General features: G+C 45.1%; 2 protein-coding genes across 4 annotated transcripts in view; one reads left to right on the forward strand and one right to left on the reverse strand.

Annotated features, from left to right (window-relative positions):
- PLD3 (phospholipase D family member 3) overlaps positions 1–17,156 on the forward strand; it is a 35,313-nt gene extending 18,157 nt beyond the window's left edge. For all 3 annotated transcript variants that reach the window (XM_044269104.1, XM_044269105.1, XM_044269106.1), the window contains exons 6-12: positions 170–290; positions 11,728–11,855; positions 12,224–12,424; positions 12,544–12,683; positions 13,444–13,609; positions 15,133–15,232; positions 16,549–17,156. In XM_044269104.1, the coding sequence (XP_044125039.1) occupies positions 170–290; positions 11,728–11,855; positions 12,224–12,424; positions 12,544–12,683; positions 13,444–13,609; positions 15,133–15,232; positions 16,549–16,742 (1,050 nt within the window). In that variant the 3' untranslated portion in view covers positions 16,743–17,156. The remainder of the gene's footprint in view (positions 1–169; positions 291–11,727; positions 11,856–12,223; positions 12,425–12,543; positions 12,684–13,443; positions 13,610–15,132; positions 15,233–16,548) is intronic.
- Positions 17,157–20,624: 3,468 nt separating this feature from the next.
- Positions 20,625–22,187, reverse strand: HIPK4 (homeodomain interacting protein kinase 4). Its single transcript, XM_044268924.1, has one exon. It carries the CDS (start codon positions 22,185–22,187, stop codon positions 20,625–20,627), a length of 1,563 nt encoding a protein of 520 aa, XP_044124859.1.
- Between the last annotated feature and the right edge of the window lie 1,852 nt (positions 22,188–24,039).

Here is a 24,039-nt window from a genome sequence, read left to right on the forward strand (position 1 = left end):
GGCAGCTCTTGTCGATGTTGGTGACCTACAAATATCTGATGTCTATTTCCACCTTTTAGAGGAGACAGCAGATCTATAGTCAGTGTTGAGCTTTTCATATTCTTTGCTATTATAACATTTTTGTGTTATTGATTAAAACATTTCACCATACAAATGATTTTGCTTACAGGGGGAATTAATCCTGCAAGAAATGCTAAAATTAAAGCAGCGAGGGATCAGTCTAAGAGTGGCGGTCAATCCATCAGGATCCCCAGCGAAAGACGCAGATGTTAATGCACTGAGAGGCAGCGGTAAGAGTCTGGCTGTAGCTGGATAATCGAAGTAGGGATTGCTGTCGGTTTGTAAAAATGAATTGAATTGGGAGCAATGGAAAAATCCTCTAAAAGAAAAATCTGGTAAAAGACATTGATGAACTAGCCTCAGGATAGGTCATAAATATCAGATTGGTGGGAGTCCCACACCTGGCGCCCCCGCTGATCAGCTGTTAGAGGCCGGGCGCTCAGTGAACAGTGCCGCCTCTTCCTCGGCCAGTGACGTCACTGTATGTTGGTAGCATTCATAGGTCGGCACTCCGGTATCAATAGGATGTGGTGCTCGTGTCTAGGAGAGGCACTCCGCTTACATATGAAGAACAGACCGGCACTCACTTATCGCTGCTATTATGTATTCTTTATTATCACATTACTTTTCAAGCTGAAACGCATCACTGTATGTTGGTCACATGGCCTAGGAAAACCTCAATTGAAAACCTCAATTCAAGTCAATGGGGCTGAGCTGCAATTACAAGCACAGCCGCAATACAATGTACAAAGCTGTGCTTGGTGGCCTGCTGGAAGGCTGCAGCGCGGCAACCTAAAACAACCGATTGCCAGGGGTGCCGGCACGCGGATCCCCGCCAGTTTGATAATGATGACCTATCCTGAGGATAGGTCATCACTATAATTACCCGGATAACCTTTAACTCCAGTTTTACAGTTTATATATCTCTGTGATCTGCATAATCAGTTGCACAACTCTGTAACTGAATACAAGATAAGTAACCGTCATTCTTCTAGTCTTACATCCTGATGTTCTAATCCAGTGCTGATGGCATACTTATAGTATTTATGTGCTAACAACTGCTGGAGTACTATCCGTGCACAGGATATAGATATATTTCCGCACATTTCAGATAAAAAAAAAAAGTTAAATGAATAATAAAAAAAAGTACAATACCTTTTCTCGTCAATGGCACAGCACCATGGGTATATGCCCAGCTACCACTAGGAGGCGACACTAGATATGAAAAAGGTTGGCTCCGCTCCAGGAGGGCTATACCCTCTCCACAGACACAAGGCTAATCAGTTTTAGTCTAGTGTCCGTAGGAGGCAGACATGACCTGCTCTGTTTTTTTGCAGGTCTTGCTGCTTTTTTTTTTTCTTCTCTTCTGCAGGCCTCGGCTCGCTGCAGGATGGGGCTCCATCGTGGATATCCACTTTAGTTGCACCCCCTGCGGGCACGTACTCGGAGTACCTCGTCGGTCACCCAGTCCCCCAACTGCATCCGCAGTGGCATGCCAGCAATCCCACATCTGTGACGAGTTTGCCGAAAGGGTGCCCCTGCGGCGCCTGAAGATGCCGGACGGTGAGTATCTCCCCTGTGTCCCTGACCCATGGGGTCCCCCAGCTTAGCCCCCCTTTCCTGGCCAGGAATGGATTTCCTATATTTCTGGGTTCTGTCTGGTTCTAATGTGCCCCATATTACTCCATTATTGGGTGGAGTACCTGTACCATCTCCAGAGGCTGTAGCCTTTATACCTGTCTGGTTCTAGTGTGCACCATGCAGCCACATTGCTCATTTATTAGGTAGAGTACCTGTACCATCTCCAAATGCTGTAGTCATCACACCTGTCTGGTTCTAGTGTGCATCACGCAGTCATATTACTTCTTTATCAAGCGGAGTACCTATACCATTTCCAGATGGTGTAGCCATGTTTCCACTCTCATTATAGTGTGCACCATGCAGTCAGATTACTCCTATTCTCAGGCTGAGTATTTGTAGTATCTCCAAATGCTGTGCCCTATTGGTACAATCTGTGGCTCATACAGCTCCTGCTCCTGGCTCTGATGTGTGCTTGGCAATCCTGTGGCCCCTCTTCATGCAGAGTGATGGTACCATCCCCAGTCACTGTGATCATCACTCTTTGCTGGTTCTAGTATGCATCTGGCACCCCATTACCGCTGTCCTCGGCCGTGTACTTCTACTATCTCAAGGCGCTGTATCTGACAAACCATCCTGGTGTTCCCCTCCTAACCATATGTTCCCCTCCTTCTGCGGAGTAGAGTTGCAATTGTTAGATCCAGTATATGGCTGGCCTGTTCAGATCTGACACCCGGTGCAGTACCTCCTGAACCGGTCCCTCTGAGTGCACCAAGTCTTCTCATTGCCCCTGTACCAGGCATGATTTTTACTTTATTGCTTGACGCACCACTTAAACAGGACTTCAGTCCTGTTATGCACCAGACAACCACACTCCCTCCGCCATGGGCAGGTTGTTGGCTATTATGCTAGGTTTGTTCTTTGTCAACCCTCTAAAGTACTACTGTATTCTGCACAGCTGCGTTACCCCATCTCATGGATAGAGTACTCGCGTTATTACGGCTTCTCTGCTTAGTTTCCACAGAGTTGCATGGCCCAGTCCTGGCAGAGTACCTGGATCTTCAGTGGATGCTCTATCCTGCAGGGATATGCAGCATGTTGAGCACCAGCCGCTACTGCAGTGTTCGGGTCATCGCTGGACGTCCTCTCTGATATGGCTGTGACAGGACTAGTGAGCGCAACTCACCTACTTGGTGGGTGGAATTTTCCGCTGCTCGCTCTGGTATCGGAAATGGTCCCATAGTTCGTCCATGGTCGGGGTGATCTTGGTACTCCCTTATGTTCTCTGATTAGTGGTGCTACATGACAGAAGTGCCATTCCCTTAGGCCTTTGCCAGTGTCTGCATCTGTCTATTTCTTCCCCCCTTCCTTGGGGGTGTCATTGTGCTCTGCTGGTAGCTGGTTTCTACAGGTCAGTGTAGTCTCTCCCGGCTTCCCCTGTCCAATTCTGCATCCTTTTCTGACATATGGATGTCTGGCGATTCTTTTACAAAATCCAGGCTGCTGTACTTGCCCATTCCGGGGCAGTGTTATACAGTATGCTAGTCACTACACTTAGGATGGTTGGCTAACCATGGCTGATGTTTTTTCCCTATGGTTGCTACATTTCATTTTTCTTTTGATAATCTGGCTGTTATTGTCCTCATGTAGTCCAGTCATGTGGAACCTACTTGAGCCTCTGACTGGGTAATCCTGCTTGGAGTCCCTCCCCCAATGATTCTTAGACCAACTAGCTGGCCAGTTCCTTTTGGGGAAGCTACTCATGCTATCTATGACCACACATGCTCTGTATGACAGCTGCTTCTTTGGGCCCGGTTTGGTTCTTTTCCCTCCTGGGTCCCCATAGGCTTGTTCCCCTCTTGAGAATTTAACCTCTCTTCCCGTCTCCCCAGGTTCAGGTCCTGGTGCCTGGGAGTTAGTTGCTCTGGTTGCAACTTACATTCATATTGCAGAAACAAATGGAGAGAGAGCTACCCCAACGCGCGTTTCGGCGTGCCTTCGTCAGGGCACCCCCTGACGAAGGCACGCCGAAACGCGCGTTGGGGTAGCGCCACCCTGGGTTTCTTTGCACTCGGTTCATTCAGGTGAGCTCTGGTCCCCCATTGCCCCCCGCTGGCTGTGTGGTCTTTTTTGTCCACCTGCACTTTGCCTCTTATGCTATATACTTCCATCTTTATGCGTCTGCATTTGTTCCCAGTGGGGGTGCATGAGCTGACCTCGCTTTACCTGATATTGTATGGTTTTATTATCCATCTACTTATTTCATGGGTTGGGCACTGTACCCAAGATTCTTTTTTCCCATGTTAGATATCATTGTATATTAGATCTTTCTATTTTTATATCCGTGTGCTTTTTCCTCCCAGGGTGGCGCTCTTTTTGTTCTCCGCTCTCATCACCTTGCTTCACGGCATCTCATGTATTAACCTACCTCTCTCTTTTTTCTGTTATTTTTAACATATTGTAATAAAAGTTATATATTTTTGGTAATATGAGCTCTCTCTCCATTTGTTTCTGCTATTTCACTCGGGAGCTTTTACCGAGTTACACTTTAGGTGTATCCCCTGTGGCTATCAAGGGTGGGCACTGTTCCTTACCCGCCCTGGGGATACCCTGGGTCATTTTTGTTTATCTTACATCCATATTGGCCACTTCTGGGATGGAGTTTTCCCTCTAGTTGAGAACTGTTCCTCCTTAGGCTACTTTCACACTTGCGGCAGTGTGATCCGGCGGGCAGTTCCGTCGTCGGAACTGGCCGCCGGATCCGCCGATCTGCTGCTGCCTGAAAGCATTTGTGAGACGGATCCGGATGCAGATCCGTCTCACAAATGCATTGCAAGGACGGATCCGTCTCTCCGCTTGTCATGCGGACCGACGGATCCGTCTTGTACATTTTTCGCATTTTTACCGATCTGCGCATGCGCATGCCGGAACGACGGATCCGGTATTCTGAATGCCGGATCCGGCGCTAATACATTCCTACGGGAAAAAATGCCGGATCCGGCGTTCAGGCATGTCTTCAGTTTTTTTCGCCGGAGAAAAAACCGTAGCATGCTACGGTTTTCTCTTTTGCCTGATCAGTCAAAACGACTGAACTGAAGACATCCTGATGCAAACTGAACGGATTACTCTCCATTCAGAATGCATGGGGATATGCCTGATCAGTTCTTTTCCGGTATAGAGCCCCTGTGACGGAACTCTATGCCGGAAAAGAAAAACGCTAGTGTGAAAGTACCCTTAGGCTGTTTGGAGTTCTCTCTCTTCTACTCTGATATCTCAGAAGAGTGTGTCTCCACTTGTATTACCAGGGCCTGCAACTGGTTCCCTGGTTTCCTGAGACTTCATGTGGCCAGGGATTTCTCTGGTCTTACGTTTCACAGTAATATTTTGTTCCATTTTTTTTCTGATTCTCGCCTCCTTTGTATGGGTACCATGTCTTTACGTTCCCTTCTCCTAGCCATTACCAAGGACCCCCTTCTACCCCAGAGGTTGGCTGCTTTCTCTGGCAGGATGGGGTTTCCACCTTCTCATATGGTGTTTCTCCTTTCCCACCTGCCTTGCAGTGAAAGGAGACTTGCTCCCTTCCCATGGTGTGTCTTTGCTTTCTTTCTCTCAATCGTTCAGCCTCCAGTGCTTCCTTGTTTCCCCTCTACCCTCGCCTTCACATGGTGTTTGCCTCGGACAGACAATGTTTTTGGCTTGAGACAATTTGGAGTTTTTTCCTTGCCGGGTCCTCTTACTGGTCGGGTCCCTTGTTTCCAGGCCTTATGGAATAGTCTTCCTTTTGCCGAGGGGTGGTCCAGAGGGTCTTCCTTTTAGTTTGTCTCCAGAAAGTTTCTTCCTTGATTCGGGACTGCTCCTGTCCTTTCCAGGCATTTTCTCTTCTACCGGGTTCCCCTCATGGGCTAATTTTTCTGGTTGGGTCTGTCCCCTTAGATCATCCTCCTGTAGCATCCTTCTATATGCAGAGCGCCTTTTGGTTGTGCTGCTCCCCTGTTTCTTTAAGAGGGAGTCCTGGTTCTTCCAGATCCTTCCTCTCGCTCTCTAGTGCGCACTTCTTCAACTCTCTGTTCTTGCGCAGGACATCTAGCCCTGCTCCCTATCCTCTACCTCCTTATTTTTCCCTCACCCACAACAGCACCACGAGAGAGGCTCTGCCCGCACAGACAGCAAACCTGAAGTACAAAAAGGCAGAGGCTCTCTTCCCACTTTAGTATGGTTTCCGGTCTCTGAGGGAAGGCTGAAGTTCTCTCTAAGTGGCTTCTCCCTTGGGTGCCCCAGTTACCTGCGGTCCCTTTCTGCAGATGGCGGCATTATTTATGCGCCTACGGGCGTGCAGAGTCGTGATAGCCGGCGTGGAGAGATCAAGAGCGCTATGGGGCTTGCCTGCTTGATGGCATGGTTACGAGGGGAGGAACGTTAGCTTCCGGAAGCCTGAGTGGCTTAACAGCAAGCGGAAGACGTCTGGAAGGGAGGCCTGGAATCCAAGCGCCGGATGTGCGGGCGATCTGTAATGACGTCAGGGAAGGCGCTTATAATGCGCGTAACCCGAATGTAGCTGCCGACGGGTGATATGGGAATCGGAGGAAGTGGTGTCAGCTGTCCTCGTATAAGGAATATCTCCTGACAGGGGAGTATTGCAGCCTGTGGCAAGCTACTACGGAGGAAGACTAGAAAGATATGCCTGATGATCCTCCCTCCACTCCAGCTCCAGTACCTGAAGGGGGTGAGCGGCTTCTGGCCCTATTTTTCGCCAATGAATGGTCCGGTGCTAATTGTATATGTGTATATACATTACGGGGTAAACCCAAGAAGGCTATATCTAAAAGGAAGAATAAGGAATGGTCCCTATGCAGATGCCCTTTTGTCTTCCAAAATATATGAAGAGGTTGTTTCAGGGTTGCATCGATTAAAACAGTAGCGGAGGAATTGCTGTCCTTTTATAAAAAAAAAACTTCAGATGTTAGTTAGGTCTGAGGTCAGCTCTTCCTTGAAAAAGTCCGGGGGTCAGAAGGAGCAAAGATCTCAGCGAGTTCAGCAGGTAGATTTGGGAGACTCCTCTGATTCAGAACAGGAGCAGTTTTTTTTTCTGTGGAAGATCCAGGTTCTGACAGATCATCTTATTCTTCTGATGAAGAGGAGAAAGAGATTGGAAGGCCCTTTTTTCGGCCATGGGCTTTGAAGATTCTAAAGAGCCGAAGTCCGTACAAGATATGATATTTGGGGGGCTTGAAATCAGACATCAGAGATGTTTTCCTGTACATAAAAATGTAGCGTCTTTAATTAAAGGGGAGTGGAATAAGCCAGGTAGGAGAGATTATATTTTAAAAATTTTTTTAAAAGAAAATACCCCTTTTCAGAAGCAGATTGAAACAAAGTGCCCAAGATAGATGTTGCCATTTCTAAAGTAACTAAGAGATCGTGTCTCCCTTTTGAGGATATGGGCTCCCTTAAGGACCCATTAGATAAAAAAGCTGATGGGTTTTTGAAGGGTGCATGGGAGGTGGCCACCTCCTCTTTCGGGCTCTCTGAACTATAAGATCAAGTAAAAAACAAGTGCCATAGGGAGGAAATTCTAGCAGGCCTCCCTACCATTAAAAAAGCTGCAGATTTTTTTTTTTTTTTAAATTATATTTTTTTAGCAGACGCCTCTGCAGATTCTATTAGGCTGGCTTCTAGATCTTCTGCTCTCGCTAACTCTGCCCATAAGACGTTGTGGCTTAAGGGTTGGAGTGGGGATTTGCTGTCTAAGAGGCTGTGTGCTGTCCCTTGTGAGGGAGAGTTCATGTTTGGTTCTGCTTTAGACGAGCTGTTAGAAATGGTGGCAGATAAGAAAAATAAATTTCCTATCCAAACCTTTTCTGCTAGAGGAAGATCTGATAGTCCCTTTCGCTCCTTCCGAGGTAATAAAGAAGGAGACAAAAAAGACAGAGTTTAAATACAGATCAGAGGAAAAGCAGAAGAGGTTTTTTTTTTTTCTTCGGCCAGTCCTTTACTGATAAGAAAAAGTCAGGGGACCAGCAATGACTCCAGGTTGCCTGTAGGAGGAAGACTAGAGGGCTTATGGCAAGGTGGTCAAAAGTCGGCTTCATCAGATGTGAAGGAACTTATGGCAGTGACATTCGCTATGTTAAAGGTTCTTCCGTTAATATCTAACAGACCTCTCAGAATTATGTTGGACAATAGCACTGTAGTTTCCTATTTAAACAAACGGGGTTACCAGGAGCAAGGCCTTAATGGTAATGACAAGCGAGATCCTTCAGTTGGCTGAAAAAAATTGTAGTTCCATCTCTGCAGTTCACGTTAAAGGCACAGATAATATTCAGGCAGATTTTTTAAGTCATGATGTTATCTCCCAGGGGGAATGGAGTCTAAACCAGATAATTTTTTATGGGATTTCTAAGCTTTGGGGGGTTCCATCAGTAGACCTGTTTGCTACTAGTCAGAATAGAAAGTAAAGGATTTATTTTCTCTGTCTCCAGAGGGATCCCCCTGTGGTCTAGATGCCTCCCTGCACAGTTGGAATTTCCCTTGGGGTATGCCTTACCTCCCTTTCCCATGACTCCTAGAGTATTGCAGAAGACAAGGGAAGATTGTGCTCGGGTGATTTTAATAGCTCCCTTTTGGCCCAGAAGAACGTGACTTACTTGGCTAAGAAAGATGTCTGTGTCGGACCCGTTGGTCCTTCCGGAGATCCACAACCTTCTGTCTCAAGGACCAATTTTCCATCCACAGATAAGGAGCCTCCATCTGACGGCATGGAATTTGAAAGGTTTCTGCTAGCCAAGAAGGGTTTCTCGTCCAACTTAGTAAATACGGTACCCTCTTGAAATGTAGAAAGACGGTGACAAATTCCATTTATGCTAGAGTTTGGGGAAAAAAATGGAGTTTTGCTGAAATTGATTTTGGGGACATCCCTTCCCAGGTTCCGGTTTTCCAGGTGTTAGAATTCCTTCAAAAGGGGTTGCAGTTAGGGTTATCTCCTAGCACCTTAAGGCCTCTTTACACGAGCATGTCCGGATAAGGTCCGGATGCGTTGCGGCAAACCCGCGCAAGTAGGTACGCAATTGCAGTTAGTTTTGTCTGCGATTGTGTTCCGTTGTTCAGTTTTTATCGCGCGGGTGCAATGCATTTTGCACGCGTGTAATAAATAAAATGAATGTGGTACCCAGACCCGAACTTCTTCACAGAAGTTCAGGTTTGGGTTCAAGGTTGTGTAGATTGTATTATTTCCCCTTATAACATGGTTATAAGGGAAAATAATAGCATTCTGAATACATTATTATAAATTTAGAATGATCGGTCCCGATCGTCTCCTAGCAACCGTGCGTAAAAATCGCACCGCATCCGCACTTGCTTGCGGATGATGCGATTTTCACGCAGCCCCATTCACTTTTATGGGGCCTGCGTTGCGTGAAAAACGCACAGTATAGAGCTTGCTGCGATTTTCACGCAACACACAAGTAATGCGTGAAAATCGCCGCTCATGTGAACAGCCCCCATAGAAATGAATGGGTCCGGATTCAGTGCGGGTGCAATGCGTTCACCTCACGCATTGCACCCGCGCGGAAAACTCGCCCGTGTGAAAGGGGCCTAAAAGTTCAGGTTTCGGCTCTCTCTGCTTTGTTTAATGAAAACTTGTGATCAGATCCGTGGATATCTAGATTTTTTTAGATCCGTCTCCCATTCTTCTCTTAATCTTGCACCCAAGATAGCACCTTGGGATTTAAATTTGGTCCTAAACGCCTTAATAAGACATCCCTTTGAGCTTATTGAGGAGGTTTCCTTAAAGCATGTATCTTTTAAGCTATGTCTTTTAGTAGCTCTGACTTCAGCGTGTAGAATTAGTGAACTTCACAGTATTTCCATCAATCCTCCCTATACCACCATACTAGAAGATGGGGTGATCATTCAACCTGATCGAGCCTTTCTCCCTAAGGTGGCTTCCAAGTTTCACAATTCTCAAGTGATTGTACTCCCAACCTTCTATCGGTCTCCATCTACTGAAGAAGAAAAAGCTTGTCATTGTCTCGACGTTAGGTGTTTAACTCCGTATTTGTCCAGGACTAAAGACTGGAGGAAGTCTTTCTCAATGTTTTTCAGGGAAGAAGAAAAGGCCATGCAGCATCAAAGAATATTTTGGCCAGATGGATTACTTCATATCATTGGCTTCCTCTTCCTCAGGAAAGTCTCCTCCAGAAAGCCTTAGAGCTCACTCTAATAGGGCTATTTCCACTTCTTGGGCTGAGAGGGCTGCTGTATCTATAGAGGATATCTGTAAGATGGCTGTCTGGTCTTCTTCGACCACCTTCTTTAAACATTACCGTCTACAGTTAGACTCTTCTTCGGATGTAACCTTTGCTACTAAGGTGCTTTCGGCTGTCAACCCACCCTAATGGTTCCTTGGTTCTCACTCTCGTGGTGCTGTCGTGGGTGAGGGGAAAAATGAAGATTGCTCTTACCGGTAATTGGATTTTCCTGAACCCACGACAGCACCCTTATTTCCCTTCCCTATTTATTGGTGAGTGGTGCACGTGTGGGTGTAGCAAAAAAAAAAGGTGTTGAGTTGGTTGTAATAATTACGGACGGAGTTCCTCATCTTTGGAAAGACATACTGAAGTGGGAGGAGAACCTCCGCCTTTTTGTACTTCAGGTTTCCTGTCTATGGGGGTGAAGCCTTTTTCTCTGTGGGGCTGTCGTGGGTTCAGGAAAATCCAATTACCAGTAAAAGTAATCTTCATTTGTTCCCACCTTGGGTGCAGCTGAGTGTTTCCCTTTGTTTCGTCTTGCATCTGGCCTTTTTCCCAGGTACTTGTCCTTGGGATCCTGGCGGTCTCGAACAATTTTTTTATTTGGACTCTTTCTGGTCCTGGAGCCTCTCGGCTCACTTCCTTAGTTTTCTATCTACCATTTCATGCTATGGCCTCTCCTGGTCCTGTTGGGTCGCATGGTTCTCCTGCACCTGTGCACCCAACCTTTTGCATGAGATTTCCTTCCCACCCTCGGGGACTTCTTTGGGACGTCCCCTGGTGCTCCCCCAATGACATTAACGAGAAAATTGGATTTTTGTACTTGCCGTTAAATGCCTTTCTCGTTCAATTCATTGGGGGACACAGATCCCACCCTTTGTTTTCATTTCTGTCACCGGGCTGCTGCTGTTCTTCCTTCCCCGGTCCAGGACATGTTGGTTCTTTGCTTTTGTTTCTCTCTCCTACTGCTATTGGTACAAACTGATTAGCCTAGTGCAGGCATGGCCAACCTGAGGCTCTCCAGCCTGGGCAAGCTGGGAGTTGTAGTTTTGCAACAGCTGGAGAGCCTCAGGTTGGCCATCCCTGGCCTAGTGTCTGTGGAGAGGGTATAGCCCACCTGTTCCTGAGCCAACCTTTTTAATATCTAGTGTCGCCTCCTAGTGGTAGCTAGGCATATACCCATGGTGCTGTGTCCCCCAATGATTTGAACGAGAAAGGGATTTTATGGTAAGTACAAAAATCCAATTATTTACAATAAGTAAACTTTATTAAAATTCACCAAACATAAAATAGTATATACGGTACATATTATGTATTGTCAAGTCTGTAACAATGTAAAATAAATGTAGCAATAGTTATACGTTATATAAAGGTATATCAATGTAGCAATAGTTATACGATATAAAAAAATAAATAAATTACTGTTTTGGCCCACAAGGGGTGTAAGGGGTTGTCCGAAAAAAATTGCAGGGCAGCTGAACAGAATAAACAGCACTCCCCTGAGCCTCACTGGTAATGTGCCATTCATACACGGCACTGTTGAAGCCATTATTGATTGGCCAGCAGCGGCCACATGCGTGTTTATTGCACCTTATGACTTCCAATGTGGCTGTGAAGCAGCTCTGGAACCAGGACACTGTGAATTATTATTATTATTATTATTATTATTATAATATATATATATATATATATATATATATATATATATATATATATATATATATATATTTTTTTTTAACTTTCCTACTTTTTATGGTCACTTTGCAACAATGAACACATTGTCCTTGTATGTGCTGGACGCGTTTGTGACAATGTATCATCTCCCATCTTTGTCATGACCCAGGAGCGGAGGTTCGGGTTGTAAACCTGCCAAGCTTGACTAACGGCGTGCTGCACACCAAATTCTGGGTGGTGGATGGAAAGCACTTATATATTGGTAGTGCCAACATGGACTGGAGGTCATTAACACAGGTAATTTAGTAATCTCTCATAACCCTAGTCCAGTTTTGGTGGATTCTGCCAAAAGTTGTCAGAACATTGTGCGATGTCTGGAAGGGATTGAGCTGGAATGACTTCACCTAGTTAAGAGTATTTGACTTAAGGGGGGAGAGGCGAACAAGATGTAGCTTTTCTCCTGTGACATCAAAGGATTGAAATCCAACATGTCTCATCTTTTATCTGACATATACCATTGGAGGCAGTGGGGATTCCCCGCATAAACATCACCAGATCACCAACCGATCCAGGAAAAATCAGCAGGTTCAGACAGCTTTTGTCCATTGTGTATGGCCAGCTTTAGGCCCATTCCGTTGTAATGAGTTGATGAATTTTCCTGACAGGTTAAAGAATTGGGCACCACCATCTATAACTGTACTTGTCTTGCTGAAGATTTGGGAAAAATCTTTGAGGCCTATTGGGTACTTGGCGAAGCCAATACTACTATTCCTTCTCCATGGCCAGACAAATTCTCCACTGTTTATAACAAGGAAACTCCCATGGAAGTGTCTCTAAACAACACGGCCTCTCTCGTGTATCTGTCTGTAAGTACAACATTACTGTTCACATGTAGCCCTCCAGATTTGAGTGCCATCGACCTGGTAGATGATGGCTGTAAGTGTGGACTGTAGGATTCACCAATACACTTCTACCTCTTCTCTAGAGCTCTCCTCCACCACTGTCTGCAAAGGGGAGAACAGACGATATAGACTCCATCCTGAGCATTATAGATGACGCCAAGAAGTTTGTGTATATCTCTGTCATGGATTATACTCCCACTGAGGAGTTTTCTAGACCACGCAGGTAATATGGAAGCCATCTGATGGAGTAAAGGGCTACATTTGATGTGTTAGGGCTCATGCATGCGGCCATTGCTCGGGCTTTCCGTGCATTGAGGACCGCAATTTCGGGGCGACATCCGTGTGGATTCTGCAGACTGATCCAGACCCATTCAACTTGAATGGGTCCGTGGTCTGTCCGCACCGAAAAAAAGTAGTATGCACTACTTTTTTGTGGTGCGGAGGCACGGACAGAAATCCCACAGTACAACTCTGTGGTGCTTCCGTGGGGTTCCTTGCCTCTGTTCCGCACCGGACTTTCCTGCTGTTTGTGGGCCGCAATACAGGCACGGCCGGCCAATAGCTGTGTGCATGAGCTCTTAGCCCTTTTTTTTATGTTTTGAGGACTTTGCAGTCTTTGCTTTTTTTTTTCCCTGGTGCTTTTTACAACATCTTTCATGCAAAAAATGCCAGGTGTTGCATGAAAGTCTATGGGACATGGTCAACTCGGAACACACAAGCTTTTTGGTTGATGTGTTTTTGCATGGTATGACTTGGAGCAATGTCATTTCCCCATACTGCTGTATAGAGGAAGTGACATACTGTCTTAAAAAAAAAAAAGCTAGACCAGCATGGTCAGTAGTGGTAAACTGAGAGATAATTTTGAGGGATTTCCTGTATTTGTGAATAATGTGATATTTCTGTGCTGTGTAGCTAGTTGTAATACATGTCATGACTTCCTTTTCAGTTTGCGTTACCATATGTTTCCCTTCCTTGTTTTGTAGGTACTGGCCAGCAATTGACAATCATCTGAGAAAAGCCGTTTACGAGAGACATGTGACTGTCCGGCTGCTGATCAGCTGCTGGGCAAATTCTAATCCTAATATGTTTGCCTTCCTGAACTCCCTTGCTGCTCTGCATAGTGAAAAAACACACTATAAAATAGAAGTGGTAGGTCTTCTCATGTGTCCTATGTATTGCATACCTTACTACGAATGCCTCTTATCTGCTCTCCGCAAAGAGAAATAGTACCCCCTGGATCCTGACCTAGGCCTCTCACCCTACTAAGCCAGTTCTCTTTGCTCTGCACTGATGATGGACAATCCTCCCGAAAAAGCAGTCTGCAGATGAGGTACTGGCTTGGCTATAGTCCTAAGGTCTCAAGGCCCGCGTAAAAGGTTGAACGTTGACTTATAGGCTAGCTGCCTTCCAACAGGTGACGCTATAGGCGCAGCTTACTTTTCTTTTCTTTGGAAAGGGACATAATTTGCACTTCTTCCTACAGACAAATGTGTTTTTTTTTGCCATTTCAATTACAAAAAAAAGTAAAAAATAAATATATATATTTATTATAAAAACCGGGCAGCACTCCAGTAGTGAAAAAGTAAAAAAAAACTTTTATTCACCCATGTGGAAAGAAAGCGACATTTCGGCTCAACACTAGAGCCTTTCTCAAGCTTGTGCTGCCCGGTTTTTACTTTTTTGTATTTTGGGACTGTGCTGGTCTCTTAAAAGTCCAGTGCAAAAAAAATAGAGCAGCACTCCAGGATAATGTGGAAAATAGTGGTTTATTCACCCAATAGTGACACAACGTTTCGGCTCCAACATGAAGCCTATCTTAAGGGCTTGAGATAGGCTTCATGTTGGAGCCGAAACGTTGCGTCACCAATGGGTGAATAACCTCAGCGGGTGCTCATGCTTATTCGTTATCGAGTAGGAGACGTTTTAATGCTCCCTCCTTGCTGCAATCACAAGTGCCATGGAGGTGGTCCTTTTATGTGTAGTGTCCCAGGCTGTCTGCGCCAAGTGATTCCCAACCCCTCTGCTCTAGTGGTCTCCTGATTGAACGCTACAGCCATCACTTAGAGCAATCATTCAGGACACTGCACATGAAGTAACTGCCTCCATAGCACTTGCGATCTTGGTGGCAGGGTGTTAAAATCTCAGTGAAATAATAAGCATGAGCACCCACCACAAGATTGTTTAACTTTACCTCTCATCTGTCTTTCTCCGTCAGTGTTTGTGAGTGGTCGGTGTAGTGCACGTCCCTGAAATGGTGCTCAGGTGTGCAGACACGGACTCTCCTTTGGACTAGTTCCAGCCATGTTCATTGAGGCCACTGGACTAAATGGACTTCCACATTGGTGGAGACTGTTTGCACTGGAACTGTGATACAAAGAAGCAGAAGTGTCTACGTGAGCCGTGCAGGTTGTAAGCGCAGTGGATACTGGCGGCTGAGAAAATCCAGTGTGTGTATAGGGCTCTACCTAACGTGGCGGTGCCAGACTTATTATTGTGGGTCAGCACTACTCCCATCACATTGCTTGTTTCTTCAGCTGTAAACTCCGGTGGTTTTCATATTTTTCTCACTGTAATTTTGCGCATTTTATGGATGTTGTAATGTCGAATTTTTTATTTTTATTTTTTGTTTAACCTGTTCTGTGTTGTTTTTTTTCCTTCTATTTTCTGTTAAGAAAATTTTCATAGTTCCAGTATCGCCGGAGCAGAAGCACATCCCCTTTGCCCGTGTAAATCACAACAAGTATATGGTGACTGACAGAGTAGCTTACATAGGCAAGTATACGTCTCAGTGCAAAGCATCCCGTCAGTTCCTGCTACTGTGCACAAAGTCCTAAAAGGGCTGAAATCTGCACAGACAGTGGATACTAGCTTGATGTAAGGGCTCATGCACACGACCGTTGGGTGTTTTGTGGTCTGCAAATTGCGGATCCACAAAGCACGGATACAGGTCGTATGCATTCTGCATTTTGCGGAACTGAACAGGTGACCCCTAATAGAACAGTCCTATACTTGTCTGTAATGCGGACAATAAGGGTCCATTCACACGTCCGTTGTTTCTTTCCTGATCTGTTCCGTTTTTTGCGGAACAGATCTGGACCAGATCTGGACCCATTCATTTTCAATGGGTCCTGAAAAAAAATCAGACATTGTGCTGTCCGTTTTTTTTCAGGACCCATTGAAAATGAATGGGTCCAGATCTGGTCCAGATCTGTTCCGCAAAAAACGGAACAGATCAGGAAAGAAACAACGGACGTGTGAATGGACCCTAAGAGGACATGTTCTATTTTTTGCGTAATGGCCTTTTTTTTTTTTTTTTGTTTTTTTCCTTTTATTGGAGGTGTAGTCTGGAACTAAAATACCAGACACAGCACATAGACAAGAGCCTTTCTTTGATTCTAGGACAACTGCATTAACATTTTTTTTAGCTATTAAGATGAGTGGCATGGATTTCCAGCAGTCCCATAGAAGTGAATAGAGGGTGGCCATGCAATGAGCTGACCACACTGACTTCTGTGGAAGAGTTTTCTAGACAAGAGGTCATTGTACAAGGAAAGAGTAGATGAGCTCTGACAGTCACCTATTGTGAATGGTGGATCCTGTCTTATCTATACACAGAGGTGATATCATTACAGGCAGGAGTAGAATGAGAGATAAGCAGGTAACTGCAGTTATGTGATCTGTACAGACCAAGAAGTGGCACCTATTATCAGGCTTGGTGGCCGGTATGAAAACTGCAGGATTTTATGGCTTTTGTTTGAAATATTGATATTGACATGAAAAATTAAAAATAATCAAAAATTCTTTAAAATTATGTCAAACATAAAAACGTGATTTAAACATTAGGCCATTTTCTGATGACCCCTTCCCTTTAATGTCACAGGCCGAAGGAAAAGGTCTTGGTGCTCACCTAAGGGCCATAGCCCCATCAAACAGCTGATCGGTGGAGGTGCCAGTAGTCAGACCCCCCCCCCCCCTTACTGATCAGATAGTAGTATTGAGGTCATCAATATTGAAATCCCTTTAGGCTTTGGTTGTCTTGTGCTTTCAGTTTGTTCCCTCCATTACTGACGAACGCTCTGTTCCCTCAGGTACCTCCAACTGGGCTGGAGATTATTTCATCCGTACAGCCGGATCTGCAATAGTGGTAAATCAGACCATTGCAGCGAATGCCACAAACACCATGCAGGAACAGCTGAAAGATGTGTTTCTGAGAGACTGGAACTCCAATTATACCAAAGTACTGCACTCCCTGACATCCTACAAGGAAAAGTGCATCTTCTGAGGACTACACCCTAGGAGCTTCCATACAGCAGAGACTTCTGACATTGCAGAGAATAAGCTCTGTCAAACCTTCCGATCAAACTGAAAGCCCAGGTATTATACCCACTGCGGAACACCGATCACTCTGCCATCCGTTACCATCAGTGGGTTGTCAGCAGTAACCCCTGCAGCAGTTGTTGAAGAATTTTTTTCTGTTACCACTGCAAGACCAGCACCCTCTCGTGTTTAGTATGAGAGCATTATGGGTTCTCTTCCTTTTCCAGTCATGTACTGGAGGGTGCTGAGCTTCTCTGCAAGAACAAATATACCTCCGACTTACTGGAGACCCCTGAACTTGATGCATTTGAGACTTTTTATTGGGGTGGGGGATCAATTAATTTGTTGATATTGGAATAAAGTTAATGTGGTGTTTGAAGTATGACTGACCTGGTCTCTTGTAGTGCACTGGTAGAGTGAATGCCACATTTCCATGAAAATAATAAATACAATAATGACTTTGTTGCTGTACCATACAGAGTATGATGGTGGTGCAAACAATTTACATCAAGCATTATTATTGTTAGGAAAACTAGAGCAGATCCGATGCATAATTCATTTTGGGGTCTACTGCGTGTGTTTGGCAGCTGAAGGCATCTGCTCATATGTACCCGCATTGCTGAGAAAAAACATGTTTTAATATATGCAAATGAGCCTCTAGGAGCAACGGGGGCGTTGCCGTTACACCTTAGAGGCTCTGCTCTCCCTGCAACTGCGGCACCCTCTGCACTTTGATCGTCAATGCCAGGCAGTATAAATGTGATGACACCTGGCACTGTCAATCAAAGTGCAGAGGGTTTGACAGTTGCAGAGAGAGCAGAGCCTTTAGGTGTAACAGCAACGCCCCCGTTGCTCCTAGAGGCTTGTTTGCATTTATTAAAACATAATCTTTCTCAGCAATGTGGACACATATTAACATGGAACCGATAAAGATGCCTTCAGATGCCAAGCGCACATGTAACAGGCCAGCCAGTGTCATGGGTACAAATCTGCTGACAGATGCCCTTTAAAAGTACCAAACCAGCCCTCGAAATTATTCTGAAACATTAATCAGACCTCAGGACAGACCCCTAAAGTCATTTAGGCCCTAAACAGACTCCTCCAACTATTCAAAGAGGGGAAAGTGAAATATTGAGCTGATCACCAGGGGCCACACAGAGCTGGGCAACCCACAGCCCGGTATAAGGCAGGGGGCATACTGGACTCTTGCATCTCCTCTGACTCAGAAAACATGGTGGTTCTTTCTGGGTCTCTCTCACAGTACTGAAACCAAACCGTATGTACTGGGTGGTACTTTTACTCATGACTGCAGACCTGCCATCATAGGTGCACTGGATGAGGTATGGCAGGTCTGCGGGGCTAGTCAGCTGGCATCCATGGTCTGGATGAGTTGAGTGCTAGAACCTATGCAAACAGTGGATACTGCCATAGAGGGCTTGGCCGTATAACACATATTTAACATATTTGCCTATTCATTTTAATAAGTGCCACCTTTCCACTTCAGTGGCTGTGGATGGGAAACCAGATGAGCCGCAGCCACTGGCTCTATGGATGGGATATGTCCATGGCTCTTTCTCCATATCCTGCATACTGTCCATTTTAAGGCTACTTTCACACTCGCGTTTTGGGCGGATCCGTCATGGATCTGCAAAAACGGATCAGTTACCATAATACAACCTCATGCATCAGTCATGAACGGATCCGTTTGTATTATCTGTAACATGGCCAAGACGGATCCGTCATGAACTCCATTGAAAGTCAATGGGAGACGGATCTGTTTTAGATTGTGTCAGAGAAAACGGATCCGTCCCCATTGACTTACATTGTGTGCCGTTTGGCTCAGTTTCATCAAGCGGACAGCAAAACGCAGCAGGCAGCTGAGCGGAATAGAGACTGATCAGAGGTAAACTGATGCATTCTGAGCGGATCCTTTTCCATTCAGGATGGATTAGGGCAAAACTGATCGGTTGTGGACCGCTTGTGAGAGCCCTGAACGGATCTCACAAACGGAAAGACAAAGCGCCAGTGTGAAAGTAGCCTAAACTGTCCACATGGACATCTGTGTTCTGTTATTTCCGGCCTAGTCACTGAAGATTCAAAGCATAATCCCCTTTTGAAGAGGTGCAGCCTGAGAAGAGTAATAACGTGGTTTTACTGTACAAATGAATCCACCTGATGATTGGCAGACAGCACCTTGAGCTTGTATGAAAAAAAACATAATAACCAAGAAACGTCACAGGTGGTTTTTTTCTTTCTGCTATTTTAATGTGCACAAAATAGGAATATTCTCATCCTTGTTAAATTAATATATCAAATGTTTAGTTTTTTTAGGTACATTGGATGGTCCAGCAGATGGAGAGCTCCTATGATGTCATCTGGTCTGCTTGCTGGCCGATGTAGGTCATGCAGGCCATTATGTGACTTGCAGTGCCACACAATGGAGGGTCGACGTGGTCTCCCCACATTTCTATGCCAGTCTTCCACTTGTCCGTGCTGTGGCAGACCCTGTCCATGAGTGGACCTGTGCTGTGCTGCTCCGTTTCTGTCTGCAGATTAAAAATGTCTCATTAAAATGACATATGCCTATAGATCAGTGATGGCAAACCTTTTAGAGACCGAGTGCCCAAACTGCACCCCAAAACCCACATATTTATCACAAAGTGCCAACATGGGAATTTCCCCTGAATACTACAGTCCAGTATAGTATATCTTCCATGTACTTTTCGCTATAAAAGCCTGTTTACACTCAGTGCGCTGCCTGTGGTGTTCATAGTACGCCTGCGCTGATGAATGGCAGGAAAAGTCTAAGGCCTCCTGCACATAACTGTAGGTGTCCCGTTGCCATATTGAGGATCGCATTTGCGGATCCGCAATACATGGGCACCGTTCCACGTGCATTCCGCATCACGGATGCGGAAGCTTTCACTTTAATGGGTCCGCCAAATCCGGAGATGCGGAATGGTGCGGAACGGAAGCACACAACGGAACCCTACGGAGAGGTTCCATGGGGTTTCATCCCGTACTTCCGTTCCGAAAAAAGATAGAACATGTCCTATCTTTTTGCAGATCGTGGACCCATTAAAGTGAATGGGTCCGTGATCCACTGCGGCTGCCCCATGGTCAGTGTTCTTGCATTGCGGCCCGCAGCACGGCCACGGGGTTCGTGTGCAGGAGGCATATTGGTACACCATAGACTTTTCCAGGGTGCAAGTGCCCACAGAGAGGGCTCTGAGTGCCGCCTCTGGCACCCGTGCCATAGGTTAGCCATCACTGCTATAGATGATTTAACCCCCTATCCATAATGCCAGGTAACTGCACCAAAATTAAAGCTAAAAATCCTACTTTCCCCTGAGAGGAAGAAGAAAACCTCCTTATGAGGGTCTTTACATGTGTGGGTCTTTCACCATGGCTGCAGGTTGAGGTCCTGAACAACTCTTGTTAACAGACAGCTCCTGGTTTGTACAAAAAACGGACAGGTTCCCAAAAGCCTAGGACCGGAACTTATGGACATGGAAATGCTGCAGAAAGACCCCAGTTGTCTCCAGAACAGCTGGACAAGGTAACTACAATTTATTAATGATGTCAACATGATAGTTTTCATAATCGCATCGTTTTGGCCTGTTTCCTCATACTGTTATTTCCATACCTTGGTAGGAAATAATTCAATTTACACCATGCACCCTTAGGGAAATATAGCTTAGTACTGCAGGGAACACTTAGCTAAAACTGGTTTCTCAAAGCCATCTCTTTCCCATGATATCTATCAGATTTTACGACCAAGATGTTGAGATTAAACCTCAGAATGAACGGATTAGGGCTAACGCAGAGTAAATGAATACATAAATCTTCACGTTGTGCTCACCTCTGGTTTCCGTGCAGTAGTATGGGCTTCTACGTTTGAATTGCATGGAGATAAATGAAGAGTGTTGGCGATGGAGATGTTGATGTTATCATATGTGATTGCAGGTTCTGGGGTTTGCTTTCCAATGAAAACTAGATTTGAAAAACACACCGCTGACTTTAAGTACTGAGGAGCCTTAGACGTTGTTGAGGTGTAATAATTATCCAACTGTTCTGCTACAATCTCCCTTCTTGAATCTGGGGGAAGGGGTTCAGCGAAACATGATAAATCACATAGCTGTATGTCTGCATGGCCTGCTTCATCTGTCATCTTCAAGTGAGCTTCTTCAGCAGCCTTTTCAATGTGGAGCTCGTTCATCTGCTCTGTCATCTTTTCGACCTCTCCACCAGTAATGTCATTTATCAGACCTTGGTAATAGTTGAGAGACCAAAGACCAAGATGGTCTGTGGCATCATATTGGCACTGCCTCGACAGCTGGTAATATCTTGAGTTCCTATAGTGTACCTTCAAATGCTGGAGAGAAATAAATGGATGCCTAAGAGCCGTGTTAGGGTTTATCCTCTTGTTGGAGTCCCAGGTCAGCATTCTCTTCATAAGCTCTACCATGTTCCTCAGGTCATAACGTTCGGCCAGGACTTCTAGCTCTGGGTAATAGGAATTAGTTTCATACAATAGCTCTATTTGGTCGAGAGATTTCAAGATATATTTCCTTCTTTCCACAGGTTTCACTTTGGGTGCCAGTTGGTATTCTTCCGTTTTCATCCTCCATCTGATTTTTCTTTGGTTGTCCACCGTGTACTTGAAGAAGAAGAGGGCTTTACTAGCCGCATTCAGCAAATAGTTGTCCGGCAACCCTTGTGTCTCGCAGATGTATTTGATCTGGTCATACTCGCTGTTTCCAGGAAAAAGAGGATAACCAAAGTGAAGCTCAGCGATAATGCAACCAAGAGACCACATATCCAACTTCTCACAGAAAGGCAGACCAAGAAGAATTTCTGGAGCTCTATAGAAACGTGATTGTATGTATGGTTCCTTCACATGTTTCACATCACTCAAAATGCTTGCTGAACCAAAATCAATGATTTTTACTCTAAATGGATATCTTACTTGATCAACCAGAACTATGTTCTCTGGCTTTAGGTCTGAGTGGATAATAGAGAGCTCTTTTAATTTGGAAAGGGCTTCTAAGACTTGAGCGGTGATGGTCCTTATGTGTCTTAGGGGAATCGGAGCAAATCTGATCTCTTTCTGATATTCATACAAGTTCTTGTGTAAAAGCTCAAAAACCAAGCAAAATGTATCCTGGACACGAAAATGTTCATAGAAGCAAACAAGATGGGATGCATCTAGATCGACCTGCCTGATCACATTAAGTAGCTTGATCTCATTCTTGATGACGTTGCTCCTCTTCTGATCATTCTTGATCACCTTAATGGCCACCAGTTGGCCAGTTCCCTTTTTCCGAGCTTTCAGTACTTTTCCAAACGTCCCTCTACCAAGCTCTTCAATTACATGGTAGCAGTCGGTTTTTGACTGAAGTAGAGTCATGACAGATTTCCGCTCTGTGCCGGTAGAAAATGTCAACTGTCATCACGAACCTGCCGGATGTCTTTAGAACTCTGCTGCATCATAATCAGATATGTTCCGTGGTTGCCGGGAGAAGCCTGGCCACTGCTGTTAACATCACATGGGTGTAACTACCCGGGTAGCAGACATAGCAGCTACTATGGGGCCCAACAACTCAAACAGTTTGTTTGTAAGGGGTCATGAAAAACTGAACGGGATAATCCACCATGTTGAGCTCATTAATTTAGAAGAGCGGTATATTACTAGCTTGATAAATAATACCTAGATAATAATTCTCCAGCTGGGGAAGCGAGCATTATATGGGTATATACAGAGCTTAAAGGGAACTGTACAAATCTGTATGCAGTGAGCTCCCCCTAGTGGTGGCTGCAGGAAGCCACTATGACAGTGTCACAGCAAGGAATAGCAATCCACAGCCAGACCTTATAGCAGTTGTGTTCCTTGTTGCTATGAGAGGTACACCACTAAACCTATAGGGTGCAGGAATTACAGTTCCCGAACATTTTAAGTTCGCCATTGAGGTCCCTCTTTCACCTAAATGTTGCAATGATCCGATATAAGAAAAAGCAATATTGCTATAACATTGAAAAAGAAAGTGTGTTGCCCGTATATCTGGAGGCGGCAATGCTTGAGCAGCCACGATGTCTTGATTCAGCTTTGGCACGGTTTGATCACAGACCCAGGGTGAAGGTGGGTGGCCAAGCCTGAAAGTCAGCAGGTAGGTTCCACATTACTGGCCTGCTGAGAATGCAAATACTGGTCTGTATCTATGGCCTGTGGTTGGTAAAAGTCAAATTATAGCAAAGGGTGTGATATATTCTCAGCATTAGTGTCTGTAACTGCTGAAAACAGACATTTTCCAACTGAAAAAGTGACTGAGGCAGAAGAAGGGAAATGAAAAGAGACAACCCGAACGTTAGCTGTCCGCAGCCCGAAATGACCTAAAAGGAGCCGGAGACTATATCGCACCGTGCCGTGTACACCCAGGCCTGCTAATCAATATTAATTAATTTCCCCAAACTCATATCTCCATCTATTGTAATCTACTACAAGCTTTTGTTCTCGGTTAATCAGCTACTTCAGGCAGGGATTGAGAAGCTGAGAAAAGGGTCTGATCTCGTAATCACTCCTTTATCTGACATATGTCCAGTTATTGAGTGCCCCATGCTTTATCTGTAGAGGTGCGGCTGTGATTAAGGCTACATGCAGATGACCGTATGTGATTTGCGTTCCGCAAAAAAAGAAAACGGGTGACATCCATATGCCATCCGTTTTTTTTTTTTGTTTTTTTTTTGCGGATCCATTGTAACAATGCCTAAAACGGACAAGAATAGGACATGTTCTATTTTTTTTGCTGGGCTATGGAACGAACATACTGATGCGGACAGCACACGGTGTGCTGTCCACATTTTTTGCGGACCCATTGAAATGAATGGCTCCACATCCTATCTGCAAAAAGAAAAAAAAAAATGGAACGGACACGGAAACAAACAACGTTCGTGTGCATGTAGCCTTAGTGTTAGAAACCTGGAATAATCATAGAGAAATTGATTAGCAGGGAAACCGAAAAATAAAACGTGCAGTACCACCAATGTCCACCAGGTGGCAGAGATAATATTATGCGCTCTTTGTAGAGAAGCCGGATACAGATGATTTTGTAGTATATCCTGGGATGAGCTCTGGGGTCGGCCCCACTTCACCTTTGGTTTGGAAGAGTATTACGGGTGACGGTGGATTTCCATCTTAACATGCAGCAGGTTTCTAGGAGAAATTTTTGGCAACTGTCCCATTCATCTGAATTAGGCCTGCAGAA

The sequence above is a fragment of the Bufo gargarizans genome, chromosome 9, assembly GCF_014858855.1.
Source record: "Bufo gargarizans isolate SCDJY-AF-19 chromosome 9, ASM1485885v1, whole genome shotgun sequence".
NCBI lineage: Eukaryota > Metazoa > Chordata > Amphibia > Anura > Bufonidae > Bufo > Bufo gargarizans.

Excerpts from the sequence above, each read along its gene's own strand:
- HIPK4 (XM_044268924.1), bottom strand. The coding sequence starts at position 22,187 with ATGACTCTACTTCAGTCAAAAACCGACTGCTACCATGTAATTGAAGAG.